Source organism: Gasterosteus aculeatus, chromosome 16, assembly GCF_964276395.1.
Source record: "Gasterosteus aculeatus chromosome 16, fGasAcu3.hap1.1, whole genome shotgun sequence".
NCBI lineage: Eukaryota > Metazoa > Chordata > Actinopteri > Perciformes > Gasterosteidae > Gasterosteus > Gasterosteus aculeatus.
Window position 1 is genome coordinate 19,827,689 of NC_135704.1, and position 18,519 is coordinate 19,846,207.

Genomic DNA, 18,519 nt, shown 5'->3' on the forward strand with positions numbered 1-18,519 from the left:
GATCCAGGGTGAAGTGAAGTTTTACTTACATACAATGTCCTTGGTCATCACAGGTTGTGATGGCTGACTTGGCTCCCCGAATCCAGCCTTGTTCTCTGCAGTGACTCTAAACTCATACTCTACTCCCTCAGTTAGACCTTGCACCTTAAAGCGCAGGTCAGGGACCGTCCTCTTACTGGCTCTCACCCATCTCATTCCTCTCCTTTCTTTCCTCTCTACACAATATCCTCTGATGTCACTTCCCCCGTCCTGTATTGGTCTCCTCCATGAAATGGTGACAGCGTTCCTACTGATGTTATCGACCTCTGGGATTGAAGGTGGGCCTGGTGGTTCTGGAGAAGCAACATGAGAGAGAACATTTTAGTCAGTTATGCCTTGGTCTAAAATATAATTATAAGCAAATATAGAGCACATAAACTTACGGTAACTGTCAACCATTTTTATTGGACCGGAGTGGCTTGAGTCTCCGATGCCATACTGGTTCACAGCAAACACTCTGAAGATGTACTCATTGCCCTTGATCAGTTTGCAGGCTACATATCTGCAGTCCATGACGTTTTCGGCTAGCTTGGTCCACTGCAGGCGGCTGGTCTCTCTCTTCTCAAGAATGTAGGACTTGATGGAGAAGCCTCCATCCTCCTCTGGTGGAAGCCAAGTCAGAGTACACTTCTCGGCTGAGATGTTGCTGGCTTCAATGGGGCCTGAGGGTCCAGGCACATCCAGGACCTTCACCTTTACATGTTCCTCCTTAATGCCAAAAGGATTGCTGGCGGTGATGGTGTACTCCCCTGTGTTCTTCCTGCTTGCGTACTTGATAGCCAGAGAGGAGGAGGTGGGGGTGCTGGTGATGGTGATGATGTCAGAGCTCTTAAACTCACGTCCTCCCTTGGACCAGACAGCGGTTGGTGGAGGTTTTCCCAAAATCTTGGAGGCCGAGATCAGGATGGTGTCTCCCGCCTTGACGGAAACACCGTCCTTCATGCCTGGATCAATAGTGATGGTCGGGGGCTCTGCAGAGAAGACAAAAGAAAGATTTCAAAGAAGCTCCTCATTTTTTAACCAATCAATCCAAATTGGTTTCCCGCCCACCATATTCATCCTTGCAGGTCAGAAGCGCTGTTGTCTCTGACGGAACACTGATGGCCCCTGCAGAGTTCTTGGCCCTAATCCTGAACTGATACTGAGATCCCTCCGTCAGGTCGGGGACGGTGAAGGCACAGCCGTGGACATTGACGTGATTGGCCTTCATCCAGGTCTTGCCAGCGGCCTCCAGCTTCTCCACCATGTAGCCGGTCAGCTTGTGGCCGCCGTCGTATTTGGGGGGGGTCCACATTAGGGTGACCGTGGTCCTGGTGACATTGATCACGTCGGGCTTGCCAGGAGGATCTGACGGGACACAGAGTAAATCCGTTAAATAAACCATTTCCATTTAAGCATTTGGTATTGTAGGAAAAAACAAAGCAGTGAACCCACCAATCGGGTCGAGGGCAACCACGCCCTCGGTGACCCTGCTTGGCCTTCCAAGGCCAGCCGCGTTCATGGCCATCACTCGGAATTCGTACTCTAGTCCCTCGATCAGGCCGGTGACTCTGCACTCCTTCACTCTCAGAGGAGTCTTACTGGCCCGTTTCCACATCAGACTGTTCCTCTCCTTAAACTCCACATGATATCCTACAGGCAACACAAAATCAGTTGGAGATGATTGCTGCTGTTTGATATTTGCCCTAAAGTTCAAACTGTCCACCACAGTCTGTTACCGGTTATTGGGGAACCACCAGAGTCCTTCGGATCGGCCCAAGTCAAGATGGCTGACTCGTGGCGGATGCTCAATATTTCTGGTGGAGCAGGTGCCTCGGGCACATCTGGAGGAGGCAGAGAAAGAGAAATGAAACAAATAATTAACGACATTCTTTCCCATGTAACAGTCGTATTAAAACAGTGTCCCAAAACTGTAACTTTAAACTGACTTTAAAGTTTAACTTCTAATTTGTGCACACGGCAGTTTATTCCTGTATTACTCAGTGATGTAGTTAGGAGCGGGATACTCACTGAACGGGTGCTGGGCGACGACCGGGTCGGACCTCAGATGCTCGCCGACCCCATACTTGTTCTCAGCGAACACTCTGAAGATGTACTCTATTCCATCATGGAGCCGGATCACCCTCATGGTGGTCTTCTGGATGGCCGAGGCCACTGTGGCCCACTTGTTGTCCGTCGTCCTCCTCTTCTCCACAATGTAGTTGGACACCTCGGCGCCGCCGTCGTCCTTGGGCGGCGCCCACTCCAGGGTGATACCATCAGCGGTGATCTCCTCGAACTTGATGGGTCCGGTGCAGATACCGGGCTTGCCGACCACCTTCAGCTGGAACTTGCAGTCCTTGGAGCCGGCGCTGTTCCTGACGTGGACGTTGAAGGTCTCGGCGTCTCCTCTCTGGCAGTCTCTGATCAGCAGAGTGGTGACGCCCTGAGACGCCTCCACGCACATTCTGCCGGTGTCGCCGAGCACCACGTCGCCTTTCTTCCAGGTGACGGTGGGGGGGGGCACTCCGGTGACGGGGATGTTGATGCGCGTGGTGCTGCCCTCCTTCACCACGCAGCAGCCGTCGTGCAGGGCACTCAGGTTGCAGTCGGGCGGCACTGGAAAGCAAAGGAGCGGCTTAACAGGAAGGTTTCAACGACAAACCATCTGAACCACAACAGCACCCGGCACTGATTTCTCACCAAACTGGTCCTTGGCGACCACGGTGAGCTCGATGGGCGGTCCCTCTCCCGACTCGTTGAGCGCCTTGACTCTGAACAAGTACTCCTTGTCCGCGGTCAGCTCGCCCACAGTGTGTGAGGAGGTCTTGCCTTTCGCGATCTGCTTCCACTTCTGCTCGCCCTCGCTCTGCTCCAGGATGTAGGCGCTGACGTGGCTTCCGCCGTCGCTGAGGGGCTTCTTCCAGCCCAGGACCACGGAGTCCTTGGTGGTCTTTTGGGCTCTGAAGTCGGTGACTGGACCGGGTTGCTCTGAAGGGGGCAACAGATGAGTTAAGATCAAACATGGTTTCACTGTCCTAGATTGAATTACGTTAGAAAACACGCATACTACCTGTTAGTTTAAGACAACATCTCAAATAGACCACATACCCCTGAGATTGACAAGACAGATGTAAAAACCTCTGTTACTCTGCTTTACTGTGTGACCAACAGACACGTGAAGCTACCTGAGGCCCGGACGCTGCCGGCGGTCTCGCAGCCCTCCCCGATGCCGTAGGCGTTTTCGGCCAGCACTCTGAAGCAGTAGGCCTGTCCGGCCTCCAGGTTGGTGATCCTGAAGGAGATCTTGCAGCAGTCCGTTGCCACGCAGGTCCAGGCCTTCCTCTCGGCCAGACGCTTCTCCACCACGTAGCTCTTGACTGGGCTGCCACCGTCGATCAGCGGGGCGTCCCAGGTGATGCAGGCGTGGCTCCTGGAGGTCTCCTTCACCGTCAGGTTCAGCGGCGGCCCAGGAGAGTCTGTCGGGGGAGGTGAGACGATAGCTTTCGTTAGCATGATGAGAGTAATAATCCAGTCGTTGTTTACATGAAATCATCATCATATTGTTTAGGATTAAACTCATTTTGGTACCACTTATTCCATAATCTAATTTCACTGTTCCAACATTTTTGGTGATTTGCAGGGGGGTTGTTTGCTCACTCACACAATGCGGCCCCCGGTGGACTGATCAGGGATAGCAGCTATTTATAATATACAACATAATAGTAATAGTGATTAGATATTATCCTGCGGGCCAAAGATAATTGAGTTTGACAAATGTGGGTTAAAGAGTTAACGTTTATAGATAAATCTGTGCATATTTAAATTGTGTTGCGGCCCCTATTTATGAAAACGACTTATCAACCATTACATATTTCTTCTCGCCTGTAACATACCGAGGCGTGCTCACTAGGGTGCGTGTACTCAGTGCGTCTCCTGCTCTCTTACCGAGGACCTTGACCACGATGGTGTAGCTTTTGCAGCCGCTGCTGTTCTCCAGCGAGAGGACATATTTGCCAGCGTCGTATCGGTTTATGTCCTCGATCATTAGCAGGGTGTCCCACTCGGACGTCTTGATCAGCACGCCCTGTCTGTCCTTCAGGACGGCGTCCACCTTGGTCCACGTCACCTTAGGCGCCGGTCGTCCCCTCAGAGGGACGTAGAGCCTGAGGGTGACGCCGGCTCGAAGAACCAAGACCTTTCTGAGGTCGGCGTCCAGCTCAGCTTCAGGAGCGACTGGAGGACAGAATGAAGGTCAATAATCCAGCGGTAGTTGACCCCTGTATTATTTATTCTGACGAGGTGCTGATAGCTGGTCATTTATCAATATTATTTTTTCCCTCTCACAGCGCAAACATTTTAACCAACATTTTAGTTCCGGTTAATAAACACAAATATTCAACCGTTTTCAATCCCGACAATCACAAATTTTGACCTTTTGAAAAGTTGTTTTTATGAAAAGAAAAAGAAAACTAATTATTTTCTGTATGCTGTTGACGAACACAATCGTTGCCTGCCCATTTACTCAGGGACGGCTTATCGAACAGGATCGATCAATATGATGGGCTGGGGGTCGTACTCAGGATGTCCTTGGGCGTGTGGTTTCCTGGGACCTCGCTGGGGTCGCTGAAGCCGATCTTGTTGACAGCGATGACTCTGAACTGGTACTCGGTGTCGTCCATCAGGCCGGTCATCAGGAACTTGGTGTTCTGGAGCTTCTTCGGGATGTTGCACTTGGTCCAGTGCTCGCCGTCGACTCGCCTGTACTCAACCAGGTAGCCGATGATGTCGCAGCCGCCGTCGTACGCCGGTTTGGTCCAGCTGAGGCTGATGGAGCTCTTGGTGGAATCCACCACCTTGGGGAACGCAGGCGGGCCGGGAGGATCTGGACACGGGACACGTGGACATATTTGTTATTCTTCTCACCATTGTTACACAAAGAGATAAATTGAGGCGCGAATATGTTCCAAGCGGATACTTACAGACGGGGTCGACGGCCAGTGCGGCGTTGGAAGCGTCGCTGGGTTTTCCCAGGCCGGCCTTGTTCATGGCGATGACTCTGAACTCGTACTCGGAGCCCTCGGTCAGCTGCACGGCTTTGATGGTCCTGTCGATGACGGGCCGGCGGTTGACCTTCGCCCAGGTCAGCTCGGTGGCCTCACGCTTCTCCACCATGTAGCCGAGGATGGTGGCCCTGCCGTCGCTGGCCGGGGCCTTCCAGCTCACTGTCATGGAGTTCTTGGTGATGTTGGTGATGACCGGTGGCTCGGACGGACCGGGAACGTCTGAGGGAAGAGACAAGTTCATGACCATCCGTGCTTGGCTTTGGCTTTCAATTAGTCTGTACGTCTCTATTCCTCTAAGCATATATATCATGCAGAGGTGTGGACTGAACTTCATACCATACGGGTTCTTGACCATGACGGGCTCGGCCGTGATGTGGTCTCCGGTGCCGTACTGGTTCTCAGCGCTGACTCTGAACTCGTACTCGTGTCCCTCGATCAGTTTGTCCACCAAGCAGTCGGTGACGTGTCCGTGGATGTTGGCGGAGACCAGCGCCCAGTTGGCCCTGCTGGTCTCACGCTTCTCGATGATGTAGTTGGTGATCTCAGAGCCGCCATCGGCCAGCGGGGGCTCCCATCGCAGCTTAACGCGGTCTGCAAACACCTTGGCGGCTTTCACTGAGGCCGGAGGGCCAGGTTTGTCTGCGGGGGGACGAGTGGGAGATTCTCAGTTTGTCTTTATATACAAGACATGATATTAATACAATATCAGCTCTGACTTACCCAGCACTTTGACCTTGATGGTGGCGTACTTAGAGCCATTGGTGTTGTCAGCGGTGATGGTGTAGTCTCCAGACTCCTTCCTGGTGACGGAGAAGAGCTCCAGCAGGTGGACGTGTTTCTTCTGCACCATCTTCAGTCCCTCAACGAGAACCAAAGGCACTCCATCTCTCTTCCAGCTCACCCTGGGCAGCGGTTTGCCAAACACCTCGGCATCCAGGGAGACGTTCTCTCCGGCTTTCACCACGATCAGGTTCTTCATGTTGAGCCCCAGCTCAACGCGAGGAGGAACTGCACACAGGAGAAGAAGGGAGAACAACGGTCATCAGATGTCAGGAGCAGCACAGCTCACTCACGCTTGTCCTTGGCGGGTGCAGGGTTACCATTCTGTGCGATGACAGGGATGGGGTCGGACAGCTCGGACGGCAGGCTGACGTTGATGGCGGTCTTGGCGATGACCCTGAACTGGTACTGTTGGCCTTCTTCCAGGCCGCCCACCACGTAGCTCTCTGCCTGGATGTTCATGCAGTTGGCGTTGCATCGTGTCCACTTTGCTTCTGGAAGCTTTGTGTACTCCATGTAGTAGCCGATCAACTTGCTGCCTCCGTCGTGCTTGGGGCGGCTCCAGACCAATGAGACCGAGTGTTTGGTCACATCCATGGCCTCGGGTTTGCCTGGTGGGTCTGAGGGGAGAGAAGCAAAGTTATGCCGTCTGAACGTTGAGTGACCAAGAACCCGGGCGGTGATTTCAAAAAGAACAAACACAATTTCAGCAGTTCTGCTCTCTTAGAAGTAGAATGCTATGCTTTACTGTGACAAACATATGGAGGATGACACGTACCAACAGCCGTCCTGGCAGTGATCAGGTCCGTCTGTTTGCACGGTTTGCCCTGTCCAGCCATGTTGAGTGCCGACACCCTGAAGGTGTACTCCACGCCCTCCATCAGGCCCATGCAGGTGTACTGGGTGGCTTTCACCAAGGACTCGTTGGCCTTCACCCACAGAAGGCTGTTCCTCTCCTTCTTCTCAATGCAAAATCCGGTTAGGGGCGAGCCCCCGTCGCTGCTGGGACGCTCCCAGGACAGGATAACAAAGTCTTTGAAGACTTTGTTGATTTGCAGGTTGATGGGCTCGCTGGGAGGGTCTTTAGGTAAAAAAAGAGTCAGTACATATTGTTCTTTGCCATAATATCAATGATAACGTTTGGCTCACACTTACCAAATGGGTGTCTGGCAATCATCTTCTCGGAGTAGATGGGCGTGGAGACGCCCAACCTGTTCTCAGCACGGACTCGGAAGCTGTACTCTTTGCCAGTCGTGAGTTTGGTTACTCTGAAGCTGGTTTTGGTGCAGGACGTGGTAACGGGGACCCAGTCGCCCCGGCTGATGTCACACTTCTCCACAATATAGTTGGTGATGTTGCTCCCGCCATCTTCCTGCGGGGAGTTCCAGAGCAGCGTGCAGGCATCGATGTCCTGTTCTGTGATCTCTATCGGCGCTTCGGGGGGTCCAGGGATGTCTGCAGTGACACAGAGGAGGAGTTATCAATGTAAACACATAGTCATCCGTCTCCGTCAGCTCCAACAGCTTCGGTGGTTCAGACTGACCCATGACGGTGACTCTGAGGATCTGGTTGATCCTGCCGGTGCTGTTCTCAGCCGACAGGCTATAATAGCCGCTGTCCGTTCTCTTCACGTTCTTTATGATAAGCGTGCAGGTCGTCAGCGTCTTTACCACCGCCAGGCGGTCGGAGGTCAGCACGTCCTCGTTGCCCTGCTTCCACTTGCAGAAGGGAGACGGTTTACCCGCCACAAGGGCCTCAACCACCAGTTTGGAGCCCGCTCTCACCGTCACAATGTCGGGCATGATGATCTTAGGAGCCACTGGGAGGAAGGAAAAGCACCAAAGTTTGCTACAGACATTCATCCGTTTGCGTTATTGTTTGAGCAGTCTGGGGTGGAGGTGCAGGTTGAGGTCTACTCACTGAGCTGCTCCTTGACCTCAAAAACTCCCTCTGCCTCTCTGGCCAGACTGACTCCCACTGAGTTCCTGGCGGCCACTCTGAACTTGTATTTGGTTCCTTCCTTCAGACCGACCACCACGATGGTCATGTCTTTGACCACCGAGTACGGCGTCCACTTGTCCTCGGGAGCGCCCTCCTCCTGGTAGTCCACCACGTAACCGTTGATTTTGGCTCCTCCGTCCCTGAGCGGCTTCAGCCAGCCCAGCGTGGCACTGTTCTTGGTAATCTCCAACACGTCCATCTTCTTCGGAGGGTCGGGCTCGCCTGGATGCGGCACACAAAAAGGTGTCAGGACAAATGAGGGAAGCAACAAACAGGCAGTTCGGTCAGTTCAGACACTCACTGATTGGGTCGACAGCCAGGTAGGACTTGGGCGAGTCTTGAGGAACTCCGATGCCATACTTGTTGCAGGCTGTGACTCTGAAGTAGTACTCGATGCCAGGCGTCATGTTGGTCACCTTGAAGCTGGTCTTCTTTAGCTCATCTGTGCACTTGTTCCAGGTCTTCCTGTCTACCTCTCGTTTCTCCACGATGTAGTTGAGGATGGGGCTGCCGCCGTCGTTATCTGGCGGCAACCAGGACAGCTGGGCGGAGGTCTTGGTGATGTTGTTTGCCTCCAGGCCGCCGACGGGACCAGGAGTGTCTGCAGAGGATGATGAATAAATCAACTACGTTGGTCATACGGTTTCCTCAAAGGCAAATGTTGGGAAAAATGCAGCTCGTCATGATTATTTTCTCACCGAGGACTTTGACACGGACGTACACGGCTTTCTCTCCAGCCGAGTTGGACAGAGTCAGGGAGTATCTCCCAGAATCGTCTCTGGTGCTCTCAGGGATGACCAGGAAGGACATAGTGTCCACCTGGTCCACATGACCTCGGCGGATCACGTTGTCCACTCCCAGGCGCTTCCAGGTGACCTTGGGGGACGGCCTTCCTCTGATCACAGCAAAAAGTCTGATCGGACAGCCAGCCCGGACAGACAGGCCTTTCCTCAGACTGGCGTCCAGGTCGATCTCTGGAGCCTCTGTTGCCATAGAAACACGTTGATGTAGAGATTATTAGTGTTGTTAACATTGTTGAAAAAGGACGATACAGCCTCTGTGGGCCGTAGCAGGCATCCATTCTTACCCAGGACCTCCTTGGGGGAGACTGCCTCCTTCAAGTAGGCGTGGCGCCCCCAGCCCACCTGGTTTTGGGCGGACACTTTGAAATCGTACTCCAGCTTCTCATCCAGCTGGCCGATGGTGAACTCTGTCATCACCAACGGGCCGTGGGTGTCAATTCTCTTCCAGCCCTCTGAAGGCTTCTCGGGGTCTGCGTCACTTTTCAGCCTCAGGTCGAGGCTGTAGTTGATGATGGGGGCACCACCATCATACACAGGCTTAGACCAGGACAGGGTGATGGAGGTCTTGGTGCTGTCACCCACTTTCAGGCCTGCAGGGGGGCCAGGGGGCTCTGCAAATACAGAAAGCAACTCAGAGTTCAATAAAGGTACTTGCTGTGGGCAACACGTCATCTGATCTCAAGAACAGCAAACTGACCGATGGGATCTTTGGCTGCGACGGGCCTGCAGGGTTTGCTGGGTTCCCCCAGGCCCACCTCGTTCTCCGCCTTCACCCTGAACTGGTATTCATGGTTGGGAATCAGGTTGGTGACCTTCATGCGTCTCTCGGAGATGGGGCTCTTGGTGCATGGCACCCAGCGCACTGCCCTCTTCTCCTTCCTCTCCAGGATGTAGCCGGTGATCGACTTCCCTCCGTCATTCTCAGGAGGAGCCCAGACAACGGTCATCTCGTCTTTACTCACCTGGACAGCACAAGAGCACGGAGGTGGTTTACTACTACTGCTGCTGCTATCGAGGCGGATACATGAGCCCATTGTTGTTCCTAAACCCCTTTTAGTGTTTGACTTACCTTGGTGACGTCAGGAGCTTCAGGGGGTCCAGGTTTGTTGAACTGGGTCTTGACAGTGACAGGCTTGCTCTCCATGGCCGGCCCCGTTCCCATCTTGTTCTCAGCCCTTACTCTGAAGATGTACTCGTTGCTCTCCACCAGACGAGTGACGTTACAGTACGGCGTGACCACAGAGGCCGAGTACGTGGACCAGACCATCCTCCTGGTCTCGCATTTCTCCAGGATGTAGCTGTCCACCTCACAACCGCCTTCGTCCTCCGGAATATCCCACACCACTCTGCACTTGTCGGCCCCGATGCCGGTGATTCTGAGGTTCCTCACTGGGCCGGGGACGTCCAGGACATTAACGTTGGCGTATGCTGTGAAGGTGCCGGCCGAGTTGGTGGCGGTGATGACATACTTTCCGGTGTCAGTGCGTCTGGACTTGGTCAGAAGGAACTTGGAGTAGTCGGTTGTAGTCTCGTAGCTGATTCTCGGGTTGTCTCCGACAGCCTTGTCTTTCACCCATTTGACTTCAGGCTGGGGCTTCCCTCTCAGGGCGGCCTCCATTCTCACGGACTCTCCGGCCCTCACCGTCACAGCTCCGGACAGCTTCAAGTCAATGACGGGCTTCTGGATCTCCTCCCTCACTAGCACGTCGGCGAGTTTCACCCAAGCACTCTCACCGCCTTCGTTGACGGTCTGCACCCTGGATAGCGAACAATAATAATCACTAGGTGTTATTATCAAGTTTAGCTTTGTTAGCTGTACAATAGTTTCTGAGCTACTTGAGTGAGTAGAGACAACCTACCTGAAGGTGTACGTGTGGTTCTCCAGGCACTTGTCAGCCAGGAAAAAGGTGTCGGTGAGATTGTCGCTGCTTAGTTTATCCCACTCTGTATCTGCATCTTTGTCTTTAAACTCCAAGTTGTAGGAGATGTTGGCACTGCCGCCGTCGTAGTCGGGCTTCCTCCATCTCAGATAGACGTGGTGCTTACCGATTTCGGTGGCTCTGAAGTTCTCAGGCTCCCCTGGATTCTCGATTGGGTCGATGGCCAGCAGAGGGGTCTTGGTCTCCACGCATGGGCCCGGGCCCATCTTGTTCTCGGCACAAACGCGGAACAGGTACTCATGGCCTTCCATCATCTTCGCCTTGATCTTGCGGTTTGTGCAGTGGGAGCTAATCATAGACCACATGCTAATGCTGGGCTCACGGCACTCCACGATGTAGTTGGTGATCTCAGATCCACCGTTGTCCTTAGGGGCCTCCCAGTTGAGCATGCACGAGTCCCTGGTGACATAGGTCGTGTGCAGGTTCTGGCAGTGGCTGGGTCGGTCCAGCACATTCACTGTGATGGTGCAAGAGGCCTCGCCGCCCACATTTGAAGCCTTCAGGACATACTTGCCGTGGTCATCCCTTGTGGCCTCCCTGATCTTTAAGTGGACCACGGGGAAGTTCTGAACGATGGTGACACGTTTGCTGTTCTCCAGAACTGTCTCCTCCTTTGACCAAAGCACTTCTGGGTCCGGACGGGCCTTGATGTACCCGATGATGTTGATGTTGTGGCCGACCCGCACGGTGAGGCGATTGCGGCAGGTGGCGTCCATCTCGATCTCCGGAGGGATCAGGATATCCTGAGCAGTGACGGACTCTGGGATTTCTCTGGACTCTCCATCTCCAATCATGTTGGTGGCATAGACTCTGAAAGCGTAAGTGGCGCCCTCCTCCAGGCCCTTGACCCTGTAGGCACACTGCTTGATGAAGTCATCCAGGTTCACCTTTTTCCATTCATCACTGTCTCCCCGTTTCATCTCCACAGTGTAGCCCAGGATGGGGCTGCCCCCGTCTTTGTTGGGTTTGCTCCACACCAGGTCGGCGTTGGTCTTGCTGTAATCTCTGACTTTGGGGTTGACAGGGGGGCTGGGGACCGTGATGGGCCTGCAGGGCTTGCAGAGGTCAGAGGTGGGAGAGGGGCCGCTGTAGCCGACAATGTTCTCAGCAAACACTCTGAACTCGTACTCGTTTCCCTCGAACAGTCCCTCCACCCTGTACCTCAGGTCCTTACAGGCTGTCTTGTTGACACGGATCCACTTTCCTCCCTTGTGCCGGCGCTCGATGATGTAGCCAGTGATCTGGCTTCCGCCGTCAGACAGGGGCATGGTCCAACCGATCGTAACGGAATCCTCTGCGATATCAGAGGGCTGTGGCTTGCCAGGCTGGCTGGGTGGCAAAAAAGAGTGTTCGGCAACAGTGGGCTTGCTCTCCAGAGCGCCGCCGATGCCCATCTTGTTCTCAGCACGGATGCGAACCACATACTCCACTCCCCTCTGGAGGCGGGGAATGTTGAGCTTGGTGGCCAGGCCGACGGAGCCCACCCCTCCCCAGGTCTCCTTGTTGGACTCGCGCTTCTCCACGATGTAGTTGGTGACGGGGCTACCGCCATCGTCCTTGGGAGGACGCCACTCAATCACCATGGAGTCCGGGGTGACCTCCAGGATGTTAGCGGGTCCAATGGGAGCAGCGGGAACATCCAGGACCGTGACGCTCAAGGCCACCGTCTTGGTTCCGGCCGGGTTGGCCACGGTGAGCAGATAGGTGCCCGTGTGGTTCCTGGTGCACTCGTTAATAGTGAGCACAGTGGAGAAGCTGTCGGTATCCACCTTGACGTTCCCCTCGCTGGTGATCTCCTCTCCTTCGATGGTCCACTTGGCAGAGGGAATGGGTATTCCTCTCATGATGGCTGGCAGCCGGATGGTGCTGCCGGCTTTTACGGTGATTCCTTCAGTGAGCTTGACGTCCACCTCGACGACTGGAGGCACTGTGGACATACGGACAGAAGAGAGAAGTTAAAAAACAGGGAAACACTTAATGTAACTGCAGCATTCCTGTGCCTTGAGCACCGCCAACGATGACTGACTGAGAACCAATTCAAGCCTCGTTAGTTTGCTGATGTTGACTTAAATGAGGAGTAAATGTGCATGAATGCTGATGCTACAGAAAGTAGGAATACGTATTCCATGTGAGACATAGAGAGCTCACCCAGTTTTTCCTGGCAGAGGATAGGCACAGTGGTGTCGGGTCTGCTGAGGCCAATGGCGTTCTCCGCCCTCACTCGGAAGCGGTAAGTCTTTCCTTCCTCGAGGCCAGTCACATGACTCTCTGGGATGCTAACAATCTTCCACTCGTCCCAGTCCTTCACTCCCTCCTCCTGATACTCCACCAGGAAGCCTGTGATTTCACTTCCGCCGTCGCGGTCGGGCCTGTTCCACACCAACCACACCTCAGTCTTGTCCACATCGTCATGGTGCAGGTCTTTAGGAGGACCAGGAGGGACTGCAGGGACGGACGAAAAAAACAATTAGCTTTGAACCGGTGAAATTGAGCATTGGAAACATTGGTTTGACCTATCAGGGTCCAAAAGGAGATTGAATAAATGCTTTTGAGAGTGTGAGACCATTGAAAATATTTGCAACAGATCTCTGAACCCGATACTTTTAGCCAGTAGGAAACATTGTCAAACGTGATGTACTGCACAATAATCTGCTGTTAGCTGTACTGGAACTCACACAGCGGATTCATCGCCTTGATGGACTTTGGCGTCTCGACATATTCGCTGCGTCCGTACTGGTTCTCGGCGGCGACTCTGAACATGTAGGACGTTCCCTCCATCAGGTGCCTCAGCATCATGCTGCGTTTCTTGGAGGTGGAGCAGACAGGGATCCACTGAGTAGCTGCCGCGTCTTTCTTCTCCACCACAAAGTTGGTGATGCGAACACCGCCGTTGTCCTCGGGGTCCTTCCAGGACAGGTAGGCGGAGTCGCTCCTGATGTCAGACACCCGGAGGTGCTGGATGGGACCGGGTTTGTCTAAAGAAAACATAACACGCATGGAACTTCACAAAAAGGCTTCAACTTAATTAATATCTGGTACGCTGCTGCCACAGCCAAGGGGAGGGGCCGACTATCATGTGACAGCTTGGAAGGTGATTAAGTGAAATCTGCCATCCCTCCAGGACCCTGAGATCCACGATCCACTCCCCTCTGGCAGGAAGCTGCAGTCAGAAAACTAACGGCAACAATGAGTTTCATCCCGACTCGATTGACGGCGCTCCGGCATCAATATTCTGTCAGTCAATTTTTCCTCTAATGTTCTTGACTTTTGAAGAACTGCCTGTGTTTTTATTTACACTTAATAGGCAATTATACCCAATAAACCTCATTCTGGAATGTATCAAATATATGTCCGATTTTTTTATCCTCCCAAAACGCATACAAAAGGACTGAATAAAACTCAAGCTAAAACCGTTGATTCTCACCAAAGACCAGCACGGTGCAGGTGGCCGTCTTGGAACCGGCCGGGTTCTCCACAGTCAGGGTGTAGTCTCCACAGTCGTCGCGGTTACAGAACCTCATCTCCAGCTTGGTCCCGGTCTGGCTGGTCTCGATGTCGGCCCTGGTGGGCACCTCGGCCTCGTTCTTCTGCCAAGTGACGGTGGGGAACGGGACCCCCTTGATGGTGGCCATCAGAGAGATGTGAGTGCCGGCCATGGCCTTCACCTCTCGGGTCATTGCAGCATCAAGAATCAGCTCTGGGGGCTCTAAGGGGCGGAACACAGTGACATCACATTTGTACACGGCACTCCTTGAGCCAGCGTTGGTTGGGATGCTTCTCAAGCACAGAAATGAAGCCTCACCGAGTCTGTCTTGGACTCTGATCGGCTCCTTCAAGCTAGTTGGGTCGGACTCGCCAGCCGCGTTGACCGCTGTGACTCTGAATCGGTACATGAATCCGTTGTCTAGGTTGATCACCTTAAACTTGGTCTCTTGGCAGGACTCCGGAGTCTGGTTCACCTGGAGACAGCAGCAGGACCAGTTCAATACCATGGGGGTCAGGGGTCACCAAACCAAAGGGGTAAATCCTCTGGGCAGCACATTGACTGGTATTTGGACCTCAAGAGCCTCACCTTGGACCACTCCTCCTCTCCAGCCTTCTGGAACTCCAGCAGGTACCCGAAGATCTTCCCTCTGCCGGTGTCGGTGGGCGGCCGCCAGGACAGACTCACCGACTCCTTGGAGAAGTCGATGGCCTGGAAGTTCACCGGTGGACTGGGTTTCACTGTCAGGGAGGAGCGAGTCTTTGTTGTGAGTGGGGTTGGGTGGAAGCCGTGAAACACAGTGTTTCTGCAGGACGGGGAACTCACCGATGGGGTCTTTGGCAAAGACAGGTTTGGATGGGGGGCTCGGGTCTCCGGCTCCCACAATGTTCTCGGCGCTCACTCTGAACTCGTACTCACAGCCCTGCAGCAGCTCCGTCACCAAGTACTCCACCTTGGGATGGATTCTCTCCGTGTTGCAGCGAACCCACCTGGAAGCAGAAAGGCCACTGAGGAGCATGTTTGCTTCGGCAGCTCCACCGTGTCATATCTTATGGGCAGAACCACCAATTCTGAATGATTTTATTGGGATTAGTTCTTTTAAATATTGAGGTTCAAAATTGTAAGTTAGCTGTCTAACTAACTAACTAACTAACTGGTAACTGGTTGCAACTGGTAGTGAAGATGTTAGTGCGTCAATGTCCAGGTGATCTCGTTGATGGTCTACATCCAAGGCTGAGCAGGAGACCCCCCCCCCAAAAGCACAAACGTCTTAGAGACTGAAGCTGGAGGACCCTGGAGCATACCTGTGGGCCATGGTCTCCTTCCTCTCCACGATGTAGCCTGTGATTGGCTTCCCTCCGTCAGCAGGAGGTTCCCAGCTGATGAGGGCGGAATCGTGGTGGACCTCCTTCACGGTAGGCTGTTTAGGGGCGTCGGGCACCGCTGTGAAAGAAACAAGATCCCAGGATCAGATGGGGTCAGGTGGCCCTCTACGGAGTGCTGAGAGCCTCTTGCTGACTTACTGAAGACGTCTCTGGCCTTGGTCTCTGCAGACTGAAGAGGCTCGCTGATGCCGTAGATGTTTTGAGCCATAATCCTGATGATGTAGTCACGACCCTCGATTAGCTTCGGCACCTGAAGGACAGCAGGAATCAGTCATGAGGGCTCTCTTCAGATCATCTGAATCAGAGGGTCGGCGGTTTGATCCCAGGCCTGGCTAACATGCATGTCCATGTGTCCTTGAGCAAGACACTTAACTAGGGTTGCAAAGGGGGGGAAAGTTTCCGGAAAGTTTCCTCGGGAATTTTGGCTCGGGAAGTTTTTTTGCAAAAGCATATCACAGGGAACTTAAATGTAGTTGAGAAGAAGACTTTGCACGCCGAGCTCAGCTGGATGCAGCTTATTGGGAACATTGTTGTTTTCTGTTGTCTTTACCGAGCATGTTGATGACTTGGTAAACTGAAGCTGTGTTCACTTGTATACAGTAGACTCACTTTACAGCAGTGAGAGTACGATGTATGTATGTCCACACAAAAGTACACCAGCACCTCCATTATTTGTGGCTTTCGGGATCCATCAAAAAGCGCGAGTTGGGCAACTTATCACACTACAGGAGTTCTGATGATGTTACCGGGTAAATATGTTATTGATAAGACAAACAAGCTGCTAGTCGTTAACCAACTGACAGCTCATCGTATCAGTGTTGAGCTGTCATGGGTGGGTGATGGGCTACTGTACAGTGGCTTAACAGTAAGATAGCCGTCTTACTACCTTCATGTCTCGTCAAGACGGGTGTCTGGCTCTGTCAAAAAAAACGTTGGTTTTGGTCTTTTAAGATGGTTGCGCCGATGATATTGTGTGCCGTTGTACTGTACTCTATCATGTACTGTAATGACACCAACATAATACATTTCAACATAATGCTCCACAGTCTCGTACCCTGTGCACAGAACATATCTTTGTCAGTAAATAAAACCCTTTTCCATTGGATTGGATAAACATCTGGTACGTGGTCCTTTTTCCAGTGGATTTGTTTCCGCTTATCGATAAATTGTCAGCGACTACGATGAGATCGAGTTGTACGTAGAAGCACAGCAGCCGCTGTAGTGCGTCACAAAACGCATTTACGAGTCTTAGACTTCATGTACGTGGACTAACCAACGTGTCCCCACCTTGCAGCTGGTCCTGGTGCAGGACGAGGTGACGGGCATCCAGAGGTCTCTGTTGGTGTCTCTCTTCTCGATGATGTAGTTGGACACCGCGCAGCCTCCGTCGTCCAGGGGAGGGTTCCAGGAGACCACCATATAGTTCCTGTAGACCTCGTTGAACACCACGGGGCCCTCAGGAGGCTGAGGGCGGTCTGACGGGAGGAAGAATTCATACAGGTGAGTCCTTCATGGGGATTGGCTGTTCGTATTTGTCACAGCCTCCCTTCCTGCTCAGTCCACTTCTTTGTTCTAGAGAAAACCCAGAGCAAGTCTTCTTCTCATCTCTACGCGCTCCGACTCACCGACCACGGTGACGGTGCAGGTTCCCGTGCGAGAGCCGGCGGCGTTCTCCACGTGGGCGCGGTAGCACCCGCTGTGCTCTCTCTTGGCCTTGCTGATGCTGAGGCTGAGGTGGCGCGCGGTGCTGTGGATGAAGATCTCCTCGTCCGCCTTCAGCTCCTCGTCATTCTTTGTCCAGGTGATACCTGGGGCCGGTTTGCCGCTGTAGCGTCCCGCCAGCGTGCACGTGTCTCCCACCTTCACCATCATCTTGTCCCTGAAGTCCAGGTCCAGGACGGGTGGTTCTAAAGGAGGACACAGTAAACTGTCAGGGTTTCTTATTTCCCACAAGGAAAAGGATTCACATCTCCCACAATTCTGTTCGCTTTCCATCGGATCACTGAACTCACCGAGCTCGTCCTTGCACTGGACGGGTTTGGTGGCGAAGGACGGTTTCCCCTGTCCCACCTGGTTGACGGCGGAGACCCTGAACTCGTGGCTCGAGCCCTCCTTCAGCCCCGCCAGGGTGAACTTGCTGTCCATCAGCGCCGTCTCTGCACCTACTCGTGTGAAGCTGTCCCGGCCGACCATGCGGGACTCCAGGACGTAGGCGGTGATCTCAGCGCCGCCGTCGTACTTGGGCGCTCTCCAGGTGACGGAGAGGGAGTCCTTGGTGACGCCGGTGATGATCAGGTCCTCCGGACGCTCAGGGACGGCTGGAGGACACAGGCGGACAGAGACGTATTAAGGGACATGTCCTGTTTGGTAGTAGCTTTATAGCCTGACATGTTGCATGATGTCATCTTATGGGCCCCAGTTTTGAATAAATGTTCAGAAAGTAACTGATTTTTATTGAAAATTCGCTGATAGTTATTAAACTATCTGTATTCAAAACCAATTAGCTGTGTTTCTGTCACACTTCTTCACCGGTCTTTATGGGGGGAGAGCGGGGAGAGCGGGGGAGGGGGGGAGGGGGGCACCTCAGAAGAGAACTCAAATCAGCACCGAGCTTCAGCGTCACATAGACACTGAGTGTTCCCTTGTTGATGAATCTGATTGGACAGAATATTACAGTTCTAGCGTGGGACGTACAGATGGGGTCCTTGATGAGGACCATCTTGTCGGTCTCGATGAAGGGCCCCATGCCGATGATGTTCTCGGCTGCGATCCTGAAGAAGTAGCCCTTTCCGTCGAGGAGTCCCTGCACCACGGCGTTGTTCCTGGTCACCGTGTAGGACACTGAGGTCCAGCCCATGCGGTCCGACACCCTCTTCTCGATGATGTAGTTCGTGATGGCAGAGCCGCCGTCGTCCTCTGGGGAGTACCAGGTCAGCCTACAGGAGTCGTTGGTCAGGTTCTCGCCGGCAAAGGGGAGGCCGACGGGTCCCGGGACGTCTGCGGGGGAGGGGACAGGAGGTCAGGCGTCTCGTTATCGTAAAC

General features: G+C 53.5%; 1 protein-coding gene across 1 annotated transcript in view; it reads right to left on the reverse strand.

Moving 5' to 3' along the window:
* ttn.2 (titin, tandem duplicate 2) overlaps positions 1-18,519 on the reverse strand; it is a 171,725-nt gene that overhangs the window by 45,680 nt on the left and 107,526 nt on the right. The window contains exons 176-211 of the mRNA XM_078091002.1: positions 18,172-18,474; positions 17,490-17,795; positions 17,103-17,384; positions 16,765-16,952; positions 15,616-15,727; positions 15,397-15,535; positions 14,918-15,081; positions 14,681-14,832; positions 14,411-14,567; positions 14,033-14,314; positions 13,284-13,583; positions 12,757-13,050; positions 10,528-12,535; positions 9,738-10,425; positions 9,366-9,630; positions 8,953-9,279; positions 8,564-8,848; positions 8,167-8,466; positions 7,785-8,087; positions 7,408-7,683; positions 7,020-7,319; positions 6,643-6,945; positions 6,185-6,484; positions 5,805-6,092; positions 5,421-5,723; positions 5,001-5,303; positions 4,598-4,903; positions 3,967-4,254; positions 3,207-3,497; positions 2,722-3,009; positions 2,050-2,637; positions 1,758-1,862; positions 1,474-1,671; positions 1,090-1,386; positions 423-1,010; positions 30-332 (exon numbers count right to left, since the gene is read on the reverse strand). Of these exons, the coding sequence (XP_077947128.1) occupies positions 30-332; positions 423-1,010; positions 1,090-1,386; positions 1,474-1,671; positions 1,758-1,862; positions 2,050-2,637; positions 2,722-3,009; positions 3,207-3,497; positions 3,967-4,254; positions 4,598-4,903; positions 5,001-5,303; positions 5,421-5,723; positions 5,805-6,092; positions 6,185-6,484; positions 6,643-6,945; positions 7,020-7,319; positions 7,408-7,683; positions 7,785-8,087; positions 8,167-8,466; positions 8,564-8,848; positions 8,953-9,279; positions 9,366-9,630; positions 9,738-10,425; positions 10,528-12,535; positions 12,757-13,050; positions 13,284-13,583; positions 14,033-14,314; positions 14,411-14,567; positions 14,681-14,832; positions 14,918-15,081; positions 15,397-15,535; positions 15,616-15,727; positions 16,765-16,952; positions 17,103-17,384; positions 17,490-17,795; positions 18,172-18,474 (12,180 nt within the window). The remainder of the gene's footprint in view (positions 1-29; positions 333-422; positions 1,011-1,089; positions 1,387-1,473; positions 1,672-1,757; positions 1,863-2,049; positions 2,638-2,721; positions 3,010-3,206; positions 3,498-3,966; positions 4,255-4,597; positions 4,904-5,000; positions 5,304-5,420; positions 5,724-5,804; positions 6,093-6,184; positions 6,485-6,642; positions 6,946-7,019; positions 7,320-7,407; positions 7,684-7,784; positions 8,088-8,166; positions 8,467-8,563; positions 8,849-8,952; positions 9,280-9,365; positions 9,631-9,737; positions 10,426-10,527; positions 12,536-12,756; positions 13,051-13,283; positions 13,584-14,032; positions 14,315-14,410; positions 14,568-14,680; positions 14,833-14,917; positions 15,082-15,396; positions 15,536-15,615; positions 15,728-16,764; positions 16,953-17,102; positions 17,385-17,489; positions 17,796-18,171; positions 18,475-18,519) is intronic.